This window comes from Thunnus maccoyii, chromosome 17 (genome assembly GCF_910596095.1).
Source record: "Thunnus maccoyii chromosome 17, fThuMac1.1, whole genome shotgun sequence".
NCBI lineage: Eukaryota > Metazoa > Chordata > Actinopteri > Scombriformes > Scombridae > Thunnus > Thunnus maccoyii.
In genome coordinates this window covers 1363472-1378680 of record NC_056549.1, presented here as the reverse complement: position 1 = coordinate 1378680, position 15209 = coordinate 1363472, and the positions used below count along the sequence as shown (strand labels likewise).

At 40.9% G+C, this 15209-nt stretch overlaps 1 protein-coding gene across 1 annotated transcript; it reads left to right on the top strand.

Annotated features, from left to right (window-relative positions):
* Nucleotides 1-1223: 1223 nt before the first annotated feature.
* On the top strand, nt 1224-3706 carry sox11b (SRY-box transcription factor 11b). Its single transcript, XM_042389749.1, has one exon. It carries the CDS (start codon nt 1429-1431, stop codon nt 2599-2601), a length of 1173 nt encoding a protein of 390 aa, XP_042245683.1. The 5' UTR covers nt 1224-1428; the 3' UTR covers nt 2602-3706.
* Nucleotides 3707-15209: the final 11503 nt, after the last annotated feature.

Genomic DNA, 15209 nt, shown 5'->3' with positions numbered 1-15209 from the left:
AGCAGACAGTGAGGGCCGCTCAGACCGCTCTTAACAGAAAATAAAAACTAAAGTCGATATGAAACAATACCAAGTCAGTGGAAAGACACAAACGGATTCAAATTTACTGATTTATATTTTTCACTCCTATGTCTTGAAGAGATGAATAAACACCAAGAAAGGACCAGAGAGAAACCAGAAACTATGAAGTAACAACATGAAAACAGCATCAAACACTGTTTGAATGTAATATCTGATTTCTGTTAATGACTGATTATAATAAAGTTGTGTTTTATGATCCACAGACATGCAAATAGATGATGAATGAGAACATCCAGACGATAAAGATCATATCACTGCAGGACATTAATGAGCTCATTAACGGAGGTAAAACAAGCATCTGTTTCTACCTCTCTCTCTCTCTCTCTCTCTCTCTCTCTCTAGTCGCCCTCTGTTGGTGAAAGCTGCAGGAGGTTTTTGGAGGAAACCTGGTTGATTCACATCAGGACGTCCTGGATTCAGCCTGGGAATAAACTGTCTGGTAAAGCTTTATTCAGACACCTGCTGACAGAAAACCCCTTCAAAACCTCCAAAACCTCCTCAAGGACTCCTGAAACATCCTTAAGAACATTCGGAGGGGCCCCAAGGACCCTTACAACCATTTTCAAGGATCATTGCAGGACTTAAAGCTTATTTAAATTCCTGGAATCTGCTCACAGATCCCTGGAAGTCTCTGGACGCCATTTTGGGAACAACTGGTGAACTATATCCTAAAAAACTGCACAAAATATCAGATTTTATGTTTAATTCAGCATTTAATCGTATTATTTTTCCTTTCCTCAGCTGTTAAGATACATTCTGTGTCTTCACTCAACATAAAAAAAATGATAAAAATTTGAATATTTACATTATTTCCACTCCATCTAATCTTTCATGTCACACAGGCTGAATTTGCTTATAAACTGTCACACAAACAGGGTGAAAAAACGTGGAAGAAGTGAGGAAATTCCGTCTAAACGTGTTTACTTTGAGCCGGAGGCTTTTAAATATTGATCCTGTGATTTAATACCGCTAAACACCAATAAAAACACATTACTTTCACTGTAATGATTTATCAATTGAAATCGAATTAAAGTAACGGCTAGACGTTGGTGGGCGGGCGCGCCGGGAGAGTATGAGAGCTGTGATTGGCTGAGAGTCCTGCGGAGGCGGGAAGGTTTTGGAGAAGAGGAGTGGTGATTGGCTGAGGGCGGTAACGTTGCGCGCATGATCAGCCGGTTAATAAGACGCCGGTTTGGAAGTTTGAATAGAGAGAGATGCTCTCGGTGTGAAGACGAGTAGAGGCTGGAAAACACGAAAAAGCGAGAACTAAAGAAGTAAAAACGAGAAATAAAGTGGTGAAAGTATTAGGGGGGAAGTTTTAGTCCGTTTTAAACATAAATTCGGACCATGGTTCAGCAGACGGAGCACGGCGGGGCGGGGATTAACACCGGGTCCCGCGAGGTGACCGACCCAGACGACAGAGAGCTTCTGGCGGCCTCAGCGTGCAGCCCGGTGCCGCTGAAGCCGGACTGGTGTAAAACAGCGTCTGGTCACATCAAACGGCCGATGAATGCGTTCATGGTGTGGTCCAAGATAGAGAGGAGGAAGATCATGGAGCAGTCGCCGGACATGCACAACGCCGAGATTTCCAAGCGGCTCGGGAAGCGGTGGAAGATGTTAAAAGACGCCGAAAAGACGCCGTTTATCCGGGAGGCGGAGCGGCTCCGGCTCAAGCACATGGCTGACTACCCGGACTACAAGTACCGGCCCAAAAAGAAGCCCAAGACGGAGGGCTGTGCCGCGTTTGCTGCAGGGAAACCAGCCGCTCAGTCCCCGGAGAAAACTACAGTCAGACCCGGGAATAAAAACCCCGCCGCCGCCAAGAAATTCTCGAAGTTGAAACCCAGTAACGTTAAACCGGTGCTCGGTCCCGGTAGAGCGGGCAGCCACCTCCCCCAGCACCCGGACCCCCGGTACCGGTACGTGCTGACCACCAGCTTTGAAACCAGCAAGCTCGTTAAACGGGACTTTACCGACTCCGAGGAGGAGGAGGACGACGACGAGGAGAGTTCTGAGGAGGAGCAGGAGTTTAAGGTGGAGGAGGAGGACGAGCCGGCCCGGTACAGCTTCGCTAAGGTCCCGGCGGCCGAACCGGAGGGAACCGGCATGTACGAGCCGTCCGGTCGACTCTTCTACAGCTTCAAGAACATCACCCGGCAGGGCTCCGGAACCACCTCCTACCCGGCGTCCCTCTCCCCAGCATCCTCTTCCCGCTCCGGCTGCGGTTCTTCCTGCTGCGGGGAGGACCTGGATGATCTCCTCCCGGGGGAGGGCGCCGACTTCTCCCTGAGCCTCCTGGCCGGCCTCCACGCCTCCTCCGAGCCGTGGACCTCGTCGTGCAGCTCGGCCGCGGGGAACCTGAGCCTGTCGCTGGTGGATAAAGACCTGGACTCGTGCGGCAGTGAAGGCAGCCTCGGCTCCCACTTCGACTTCCCGGATCACTGCACCCCGGAGCTCAGCGAGATGATCGCCGGGGACTGGCTGGAGGCCAACTTCTCCGACCTGGTGTTCACTTATTGATCCACAGAAGGGTTATCAATACCAGACCCGAGCAGATGGAAGGATTATCTTTTTTTTTATTATTATTACCCGCCTCATCTGCTCCGGAGCCGGTTCTGGAGCTCCAGAGCCAGTCAGGGACCGGGGGGGTGGGGCAGGTGCTGCTCGGGCTCAGTGAGGGGGAGGCGGGGAGCTGCTTTGGGAGATCCCCGGACTGAACACAGCGGTGTTTCTGCAAAAATGAATGAATTTAAATCACCTCAACAGGGTTTTATGGATTTAGTTTTCTGTTGCTCGGGTGTGAACCAGAACCCGAACTATGCATTCCCGTCCAGACCCACAATGACTTTAAATAACACTAATATCAGGATGGTTAACCCCCACCCCCACCCCAGCACCAGGACTATAACTGCAGGACTATTTTATGTGAAACCCCACCTTTAACCTCCCTTTTTTATATTATTTTATTATTTCTGGCTCCCTCCAGGTTTGGGGAAACATCATAAAATGTTGAGTTTAAAACCCTGAACCCCACAGGTATGACAGGAAGCATGTTTTGATATCTACATAACCAAACATACCTCATCTTTTTAAAAAAAAAAAATCAAGAAGTAAAACTATTTTCAGGCATATTTTTGTACAGTCAAAGGGAATGTCAAAGGTGTTTTCAGGCACTTCTTCTTCTTCTACCACTTTTCATTCTGACTGTTTTGAAGATTATTATTTGTTACTGAGCATGTGAGGGTTCAGATCCCAGCCGCCTGCCTTGCTTTAATGCCTTGCTGTTGTTTTAAAGGAGTGTAAGACAGACAGTTTGGGATAAACGGTACCAGAGCAGGATTGTATATGTTGTGTAAAATAGTTGAGATTTAGGAGTTTATGTATATTTGGTGTGAGTGAGTCCCTGATAGCAGGAGAGAAACTGGATTTTCTGTTACATTATTTTTTTTTTGTATCATCAGCGGCACATATTTGTTTTTTGCTCATTATTTTTGTGCAATATAAAAGAAAAGAAAGGAAAAAAATAAAAATAAAGGACCATCCCCAAGTTTTTTTGTAGCAGAAGGGGAAACTGCGATAAACTTTTGTCTGTATGTTGACGACTGAATAAATCAGCTGGAACTGAGTCAGGTCAACTGCTCCCATTGATTATTGATCTTTAATCTCTGAATACAAATAACTTTCATCAGCAGATGAAGTCGAAGCAGAGCTGCAACAATTAGTTGATCAGCGTCGTTATTTTAAGCAAAAAGGCCAAAAAAATTAGTTGGTTTCAAAATAAAATTGGTCTTTCAAAATAAGACATAAAAACGTCACTTTCACTCTGGGAAATTCTAACAATAATGATAATAATGATTATTATGATTATTTGCAGCTTTATTTTTAAGAACTTCGTCCACGTTGGTTTAAATACTGAGATTGAAACTTGGATTCCAGGATCTGTTAAGTATTTTCAAGGGTCTTTTATGTGAACTTTTAACGTTTTTGTCCAATTGTTTCAAGGATCCTTGAGACAATTGGACAGGTCCTTGGAGGGCCTCTTGTGTCCAGGTGTGCTGAGGAAAGGTCAGTAGTTGCCATGGAGATAAATGAGATCCTGGAAAGGTTTTTGGAAGTGAACAAGAGCCTTAAAGGTCTTTTATTTAACGTTACTTCAACAGTCAGGAGTCATTGAGTTCATCTGACCGTCCTTGAAAAGTCTATATATACTCAATATAAATATATATATATATATATATATATATATATATATATATATATATATATATTATTGATCTTTAAGTCTTTCAACATAAGAAAAACTAACCTGTTATTTGTGGTTTCCTGCCTCAGATGTTGATGTTTTGCTGTAAAAACATTTTAAACATTTTGATCAGAAAACAAAAAGTTCAGTTAACCAGTAATCAATATCTGTTTAAGTCAACATGTCAGATTTATTATTCAGTTAGTTGTAAAAAACTAAAACTTGATGGGATCTTCAGGAGATTCCAGGAAATTTCAAAAGTATTTTAATTCTACAAAGTTCCTTGAAATAGTTCTGCAGGTCCTTGAAGGTCTCTGGATGTCTTTAAGGATGTTCCAGGAATCCTTGAGGAGGTTCCAGGTCTATAAGAAACTGATAAATAAATTGATAACCTGGATTTAGCCTATAAACATCTGCAGGGATGAAAGTCAAGAGGTTATGGGATATTTTTTAGGCAATCCTTGAAAGTCATTGAGTTAAAAACGTACACTTATTGAACTGCGATCAATTAATTTAGTCTTATTAATTATTAATGAGTCTGACTTTTGCATCACACTAATCAATTTCAACAAACAACCTTTTAATTTTTATTTTACTTGTTTGCACATTAAAATTATTATATTTGTGCACAAAGTCACACTTTGACTTCCATATATTCAGTTGTACATGAATTTAAACAAACAGAAGAAGGAAGTAAGAAGCTAAAAGTTTATACAAGATGAACAGAATTACAATAAATAAAAATAATAAATAAATAGAAGGAATCCTGCTTTTAATGTCTCAAACTGCAGTAAAAACAGTCGAATCTTCTATAAACTGCTGACACGTGCGGAAAACAACAAGCTCAGACGAGTCGTCCAGACTGTCTGATGATAAATCAGATTATTTGGGATGTTTTAGCGTCTGACACCCAAACACTGCGACTCTCACACCAGCGTCAGCAGTCTGATCGGCAGATTTAATCACCTCACGATCAGAATAAACCCGGATTAACTGGAGCAGGTTTAACTGATCCTCTTCATCATCATGTGTGTGTGTTTGTGTTTGTGACACGTCTGAACATCAAGAATCATGTTTGTGTGTCAGTGCGACACAGTTAATTAGTGAACATCATGACAGAGAATAAACTGAAACATCCTGTCAGTTTATTTTCATCTGTTTGTATCAGACGTTAAAAATTATGACGATTTTATCGTCGTCAGCAAGAAAGAAAAGATTTTACTCACATTCGACCTCATGTTTTGTTTCACATGTTGATTTTTTTTTAAATTTGTAAACAGTCAAGACAGAAAAATCTCAACTCAAGGTCCACTTATGAGCTTCTTCTGCAGCTCTCTACCATTTCTCATGGGCTTCATCAGCAGATGTTTAGCTCAGTTGTCACTAAACTGTAGCTGCTCAAACTTTATATATTAGTGAGCACTTTAAGGAAAGTTTGAACTTCCACAGCTCCATGACAACTGAGCAAACTGCATCTCATCATGAAGACCATGTGATGTGGTAGAAAGCTGCAGAACAAGCTACAAACCCTCCTGAAAGTGCTCACAAACATGTAAAGTTTGAACATCTGCAGTTTAGTGACGACCGAGCAAAACATCCGCCGATGAAGCTCATGTGATGTGGTCGAAATCCCCAGAACGAGCCAGTAAGTGGACCTTGAGTTGAGACTTCTCTGTTTCCATGGTGAAGAATAAACTTTGAAGCTCAGTTTGATCTTTAATGTTTTCAGTCTGCAGGTCGGAGTTAAAGATCTCTGTCTCCTGTTTGTTTACATTACCCAGAATGCAAAGCTGTGGCTCGATTGGAAGTCGCGGCTCCGTCCGAGAGGAGTCTCAGGGGGGTCGTGGGAGGGGAGGGGATCGGAGGGGGGGTCGGCGAATGGGAGCGCAGACCGCAAGCACAGCATGTTTTCTCAACTGCTGCTGATTATCAGGAGGCTGAAGTGACGAGACTAAACAGACGAGCCGTCAGACTGCAGACAGAAGAAGAAGAAGAAGAATCTGAGTCACTGAGTTCAGGGAGGTTTAGTCGTGTAAATAAGCAGCGTGAAAATACGACGTTTGTCCTTGAACTAAACAATTTTATAAGCAATTTCTGATCTGATGCCTCTGTGGTTCAAGGATGAATTCACAATTATTCCAGTGTGTTAAAGCAGCAGTCAGGTGTCTGTAATCATTCCTCCTGTTCATACTGGATATTAAAAGATCCTTCAAATGTGCTTTCAATGGAAGTGATGGAGGCCAAAATCCACAGTGTGTCCACACAGTCATTTAAAAGTCTGTGTGAAGCTTCTATTCAGCTTCAGCAGTCTGAGTTAGTCATATCAAGTGGATATCTGACACATTTACAGTCTTTTTAGCATCAAATTCCCTCTTTGTGTTTCCTCGGACAGTGTTTCCCTGTTGAGCTGCAGGTGGAAGTATAGTAACAAAAAGAGGAACTTTGGCACTAAAAAGACTGTAACGTTGAAAGATATCTACTTGATTTGACTCATTTGGACGCTGAAGCTTCATATTAGCTTCAGATAAACTTTTAAATACATTTTTTGCACAGAAGGAGGACTGTGGATTTTGTCCTCCATGTCAAGAAACACAGCTTTAATGTTCATTTGGGCTCCTGACTGTTGTTTTACAGACTGGAAACATTGTGAACTCGTCCTTTGATGCCGAAGGCCAAAAATTCACTTTGCAATCAGTGTGAACTCTGCGTTCAGGGAGGAGGTCGGGGGGATAGTTGTATTTACTTACTGTACATAAAAATGATCCATTTCACTTAATTTACTGATGAACTCATTCATATTTTTATTCTGTAGATGTTTTCTGTTGATACTTTGACCACAAAGTGTTTCTTCTGTTCGTCTCGTTAAACTTGCTTCTTTTTCTCCTTCAGAGCTTCACTAACAAGGAGACATATTTGAAAACACTTGACCTAAATATTCAGAGACCGTATCTCACAGCTTTGGGAATGTGTGTGTGTGTGTGTGTGTGTGTGTGTGTGTGTGTGTGTGTGTGTGTGTGTGTGTGTGTGTGTGTGTGACTTCACACTGCAAGAAGAGTGGATTTAACTTTATTCTGTTTTCACACATCGTAACATGAACGTGATGTTTCTGTGATGCTCAATATTCATTTTTAAGATTTGTCCTGATGTAGAAATGTAAATATATATATAACATTCACTAACACCACATATCACAGTATTTATAGCCTGAGCTAGTTTGTAACGCACGTCCCTGTGGGCTTTTAAAATATATAAAACTCAACAGTAAAATACAGATAAACAGATAAAACTGCACAAGACTCAATAATAGATACACTGTAGACACATTACAACATGAACCTCAACAACAAAGTACATACAAAGCAGCACAAAACAGACAACTCACAAATATAGCATAAATAAAATATATATAATCAATTATATTAGATTGTTTTCTCCTGATCACATGATCAATGTTATCAATCCACCTTCCAACAGCTCTGTGTTGATTTACTGCACATGTCTCCAGTTCAGCCAGTGTAGCCAGTAAACAGCTAGCATGATCAACATGTTTGGTAAAGCTAGTTGATGTTAGCTTATCTGTTGCTAGCTGATGTTCAGGCAGTTCAAAACACAACGATGCAATGATGAATTTAAATCTTGAGTGCTAAACGATAAAAGATGTTAAAATGATGTTGAAGAATGCTAACATTAGCTGGCAAGCTAATGCTAACGTTAGTGTGCAGAATATGTAGAAATAGTGACTGATGCTATTATCAAGCTAACATGATAGCTTGTTAAAGGAACATGTAGGTCCAGGATGTGTTTAGCCTAGTTTAGCAGACACTGCTAGCCTAGCTCCATCATAATAAGAAATAATCCACCTCTCAACACCTCCATTGCTGTCTGATTCATATGTTGTATGTTGTTCATGTAGAAACAGAAATATAAAAAGAATTATTCTGGTTTTAGCAGCAGTTAGCATTGGAGCTACTTGTTGACCAACAACCACTGGGTGCTAGCTTGTTAGCCAAAAATAACATGTTAATAAGACAAGATTGGATCAACCGGAGGGACAATTTGTGAAACTCTTGCGAGACTTAACCTTAACCTAACCTTAACCTAACCTTAACCTAACCTTAACCTAACCTAACTCTAACCTAACCTTAACCTAACCTAACTTAACCTAACCTTAACCTAACCTTAACTCTAACCTTAACCTAACCTTAACCTAACCTTAACCTAACCTTAAGCTAACCTTAACCTAACCGTAACCTAACCTTAACCACACTGGAGAGAGCTCGTCTCTCTGTCTGATCCAACCTTGCATTTACTATCAGACATGAAGTTGTTTAAAGTCACTTTAACCAAGAAATTCACTAAACATTTTCAAACATTTTGACGTTTACTGGAAACTTTGACATCATTTTGTTTGTTTGAGGAAAATAAGACTGAAAAACAGACAGAAAGTCTCTTTCAGAGGGAGATTTTTTTCAGTGTTTACATCTCATACAGCTCAGAGTTTCAGTCTGATGAGTCTTTGGATTAAAGGTCAGTCTGAGTTTCTTCACAACATTATATTATTATCAGCGGCAGCGGCGTTGGACAGTGACATCACAGTCTGTGATTGACGTGCTAATATGAGCCGAGCGCTGTGATGTTCTCGTCTGTGGATGAGTTTAAAGCTCCGGCTGCGTCATCTTTAAGGCCTCGATGACAGAAAAGCTCATTTTAGCTTCAGCGGAGGACAAAGAGTCTGTGTTTACTGCTGTGAGCTCATCGTTTCATGTTTCTGTCAAATACCATCAACCTCACTGGAGAGAAAACCTGAGAAAGACTTTTTACTTGTTACCAAATGTTCCTGAATATATAAATATAATTATATAAAACATATATTAAATTATATAAAAGGTTTTCAGACACAAATGACCAAAATACAGTAAAACACATCCAGTAGAATATGAAAGAAAACAATAAAAACACTGAAGTACTGAGAAAAAGTACTATTTCCATGTTTACATGAACCCGAAGCCTGAAGGAGGAAATAAAAGGGAGACAAACGATGGAGGACTAATAAAGACATCAAACAGAGTTATGACTGAAGACAAACAGACACACAGTTTAAATCAGTCTGCTGCTTTAAAAGTTAATGAAGAAACACTGAAGGAGGTAACGAGACAGACTGAGACTGAAAATATCAAAGAAAAGAAGAAACTCAGTTGATAATATGTCCACATTACGTAGGTTGATTACATTTAGAAATGGTTGTTTTCTCTCTTGCGTTGTCTTGTGGAACTGTTGAACCACAGGAACTCATCCTGAAAAGACTGAAACATTAGAAAGTCGACAGTTGTGAAAGGAACATGGTGAAATCTCCTGGTTCTCACTGGGACTCGTCCGCTGACGACTGGTTTGGAGTTTTAGAGACTAAAGACAACCTGAGACAAAATGTGACGACCGCTACGACCCACGACTGCAAACCAACCAATCAGAATACGACATGAAATGACTCAGAATACACTGGAGATGAACCATATGAACCATAACCTCGTTTGTATAATCACACAAAACCTGTCGGATTACAGTACTTGACAGGGAAGATCTTCAAACCCAGAAGGTGTCTGTGTAAGTTCAGAGACCGTCCTCCTTCATTTCTTCTTCTGTGGTACCAACTATAAATCCCTTTTACCCTCTGTGATAAATAATAGGACGGATTATGATAATGAATGGTGAAAAGAGATGAAACCAACATCTCCCACAGGATGAGAGAGAGGTGGGTGTCATGTCTTTTAATTCATTCATTGTCCTAATCCGTCCTGTTATAGCTCATAGTTTGTTGTGTATATTTTTGTTTTCAACAATATTATAATGTTTATAGTTATAGAAAAGATGGTGATACATTTAAAAAGCTTTAATACTTCACGGCTACTCAGTCATAGTTAAAAACATACCTACATGTTTCGGTCATTAAGGTCTTCATCAGGGCGAGAACAACATGGTCGCCTTTAGGCTGCTTCCTGTATATGTTGGCAAGTAGTCACATGATTAATGTGGACAGGTGAAGTCACATGACAGACACAGTTCAGCAGAGGAAACCACACATCTAAACGTTTACATATCAAGGCAAAAAACATCAATAAACTAACATAAGAATATCTATAAAAAACATTCAAATGTTCTAGTTTTCAGTAAACACAACAAGAAGCACATGATGCTGTTCAAAGAACCCAGAAACCAAAAACAATTACAGAAAAGGAGAGAAGTTCCTCATTCAAACCAGGATATTTGATTCTCTTCTCTGAGTCACTGAGTTTGCTAGATGTTCTCTGCCTGATATCTTCAGAGAAGGTCAGTCTCTCTATAACGTAGAGCCGTGGGGTGTTGGGGGTTGATAGTTCTTATAGCATGTTAATGTTCGGCCAGTTTGCTCTTTGTTCTCCCAGTATAAAAACAACCACATGGACACTGGAGTCTGTAAACACATATGAGGTATTGCAATTTATAAATGACTTAATGTTAAACTTACGACCTGATGTTATAACAGTAAAGTAGTTGTTATCGGTCATAAAACCACAATGATTACAATTTCCATACTTGTGGTTTCCTGCTCTGATCTCTACGGGGGGGGGGACGTGACTCTTCACCACTTCATGATTCAGGGTCGACGCTCTGCTGAAGCTGCTGCTGCTGGAGCATCTGGAAGAACTTCTCTAACAGAACTGTTGTTTTTATTATACTGGGAGAACAAAGCACAAACTGAAGGAAAGATCGTTTCCTCTGTTGAACTGTGTCTGTCATGTGACTTTACCTGTACTTTACATGTGACTACTTGCCAACATATACAGGAAGCAGCCTAAAGGTGACCATGTTGTTCTCGCCCTGATGAAGACATTAATGGCTGAAACATGTAGGCATGTTTTTAACTATGACTGAGTAGCCGTGACGTATTAAAGCTTTTTAAATGTATCACCATCTATAACTCTAAACTAGTAGGATCCACAAACTGAAGAGACTCCTCTCTACACCCAAGCAGCACTCCATACATCTGTCTCCACCTGTTCATGTATAGTTTTCAGTGCACTGGCACTTTAAAGTAGTTGTTTATAACAGTTGAGAGCCGCGAGATTAAACTAAAACTCATGTTTCGCTTGTATATTTATTTTATTTGTGTAGAAGCTTCACTGTGTTTCATCTGTTCTGGTTTTATGTGTCTGCAGGTTTAGTTGAACTGCTGCAACATTCAGAGAGAGAAACAGTCCTGCAACACACACACACACACACACACACACACACACACACACACACGCACACACACACACACACACACACACACACACACACACACACTCTGTGGAAAAATCAGACGAGGTCAGACGGGGCCAAGCGCCTGCTTCCTGTCGCTCATTTCCCACCTCCCTGAACTGACCTCAGGCTGTGTGTGTGTGTGTGTGTGTGTGTGTGTGTGTGTGTGTGAAGCAGAGCTGAGCAGGAAACTGTCTGAGGACACAAATCTGTTCTCATCAAGAAACACTGAACGATATTCAAACATTACGTGTTTCTTTGATGCATGTTGTAGGTGGTAGTAAATGAACGTCCATCACTGCAGTTTCACTGTAGCAGGGCTGCAACATCACACTCAACACGACTTTATTGTCAACTCATGTACGCAGTAGGGATGAAACCATGTTTCTGTGGTACATTCAACATTTAAACAGACATCTTCTGCTTTTAGTGGTTTTCTGTTATTTATTTAGTTCTGATGTCGGATGTTAAACTTGGTCAAAGTTCAAAAACTTGAGTTGAACATATGTAGAAATGCTGCCTGCTAGTCAAAAGTCAGGGCTTCAACCTGCCCTGAAGACTTATTTGTAATGTTTTGTTCTACCTTACTGACAACCACCTTAGCAACCTTGGTTGCTAAGGTGGTTGCTAAGGTGGTTGCTAAGGTGTTTCCATGTGTTGTTCAGCTCCAACATGTACGGATGGATTTGAGAAGTTGACATTTGGAGTAAAGGAGAAGAAAAAGAAGTGAAATCCTGCTACTATAGTTTGTTTACGTAGCCTCCGGAGCCGGAGGAAGCTTCCTGAAAGCTGACCAATCAGAACAGAGTGGGCTCATCAGGAGGCGGGGCCTTAAAGAGACAGGAGCTAAAACGGCCTGTTTCAGACAGAGGCTGAACTGAGGGGCTGCATAAAGGACCAGTAGAAGATAAATAAGGAGTTTTTAACTGGAAACCATGCAAAGATATTCCAGTAGAACCCAAGAATATAAATATAGAGGCTGGAAATATGCTGCACAAAGTGCAAAAAAGACAACAAAATAAGGTGTCAAAAAAGCAAAACAGTGCAAAGAGTCAATACAAGGATACTGATTATTTTCTCTATTAATCAATTAATCATTTGGTCTATAAAACGTTTGAATATTATGGAAGATGCTTGTCACAAGTTTGCAGAGTCCAGTAAGGTGACGTCTTCAGATGTCTTGTTTTCTCCGGCCGACAGTTCAAAAAAAAAAATTTCCGTTTACTGTCACGGAATAATAAGAAAATCACAACACAAGAAGCTGATTTTTGCTTGAAACATTACTTCAACAGTAAATCATTTGTATCTGTACTGTTTTATTATAACTGGATGTTGTGACTCGTCTGTAGTGTGTGACTGTTGTTACAGTGTTCCTGCTGCTCACTCAGCCAGGTCTTTGTGGCTGAAGAGGTCTGAATCTTAACGAGACGTTTACCTGCTTCAATGTTTGTGTTTATTTCTGCAGGTGAAGCAGATTCAGCAGATATTCGGGTCATTTTAAACACAGGAAGGATTCCCTCTTTAATACGTGTTGACTGTTTTATTCCTTCCTCCTGATGTGTCGGCGGGGCCTCAGACCTCCAGGGGCCTCCGTCAGGGGCCGCCGCTCCCAGCAGGCTTAGCTTTATATCCCAGCAAGCGGCGGCGAGTCTGCTCTCAGACACATCAGATGTGTGGATGAATAATGCATTGTGGGTAAAAATGCCACATAATGAGAGGGGCCTCCAGGGGCCACCGCAGCTCAGACTCCTGCATCCAGCTGTTGTTATAGATTCATTTGATCCTCGTATTAATCCAGGAGGAGTGATGTGTTCAGGTGCAGTTGGAACAGAGAGCGTTGCTGCTGCTTGGAGGTTTTCTACTTGAAATAAACCAGATTTTTTTAAAAATTATATTTCTTTTTGATTATTTTGATATTTTTTCACTGATATTTCATCACCTTTTAAGTTGATATGTTGAACTTGTTTCTTCATTCAGCAGTTACGGAGCAACATTATCATTCATGTGGAGTTGTGTTTCTGTCCACCTGGTGAATGTAAGTCCAATATTCACTCTCTTTTAGCTCTGTTTTTACTCTCTACCAACTCCTGAGGGAAATATCTGGCTCTTTAGCTGCTAAATGCTCCACTATGTTCACCAGCTAGTCTACAGCTAACTGTGTCTGTTTGCTGTTTGGTGCTGAGCAGGTAGTGTACAGCGGCTTTTTAGGGCTTTTTCTCTGTAAACAGCGACGACGCTATGAGACGCTGAGAGTGAATCAGAACAGTAAAGTTGCAGCCGGACAGATAAACAATGAGCTGAAACTCACTATAAAGCTCTGTAAAGCCGAGAGGAGCTGCAGAGTCAGAGAGCCATGACAAACACATGACAGTGAAAACAGTTGGGATGTGGATGAGAGGTGGGAAGGGTGTAAATTTGCCCTAACCTAGCTACATTTTTCTACTATCACTACTCTTGTCTACATGAATCACAACTCAATTACAAAAAATCCCCAAAACAAAACAAAACACTTGTTGTCAAAGAGAAAAAGTGACGTTTCAGGAAACACCCCAAAACAACACGTGTAATACTTTTTCTCTAATCTTTGATTTTTGCTGAAATATTGGATCATTTGAACATTTATTGAAATGAAAGCATGTGAGAAGTTTAGAGGGAAAAATCACTATTTGGTGGAGCTGTTAACAACTCATAGACATGTGAAATGTGACCCCGACTACACACTGCTTTTTGTAAGACGTCAAAAGACAAAAAGGTTGGAAACCACTGGTTTCATCTTTAACAATGTGTTGTATTTTAAAAGCTTGTTATATTATCCATTGTGTCAAATCTTCATCTGAAAAGTAACTTAAGCTGTCAAATAAATGTAGTGGAGTAGAAAGTACAATATTTCCCTCTGAAATGTAGAAAGTAGCATCACATGGAAATACTCAAGTAAAGTACAAGTACCTCAAAACTGTACTTAAGTAAATGTACTTAGTCACTTAGCTACAGATGAGCTACTGGCTCAGTAAACAAAAGACAAACATAGTGAGAAATACATCAAAGTACACGTGGTCTCACCTGCTTCATAACATTTTATTCCCCAAAACACCTGAGGAGGAAAATCACAGCTTTTTAACCCAAATCATGATGTTTCCCTGAACTCAAACCTTCACTTTACATCATAACAACTCTTCTATGTGTCGTTCTGCAGGAAATGAACCGACGCTGTATTTTGTATTTAATTTAAAGGACTTGTTGATGTTGATTCATTTTATCTTCAATTGAAGTGCAACAGGAAACAGATCAGACTGTAAGAAGTGGATCGTTGCTCTAACAGCAGAGGACTGTAGCCTCTGTCTCTGTCGGGGTTTCGGGGGGGTCGGGGGGGGTGGGGGGGGTCGCTCTCTTCCTGGGTGTCATGGTGAGATCAGTCGTGGGCGTCGACGTCATGCTCAGCTGCTGCCTCTAATGAAACCTTCATGGTTGGACGAGGAGGAGAATTTAACACACACACACACACACACACACACACACACACAAAACTGTGATAACAGCGGTTTTTGTCTGCATGTCGACTGGTTTTCAACAGTTTAAATATATATGAATATGTATATGTGTATATATG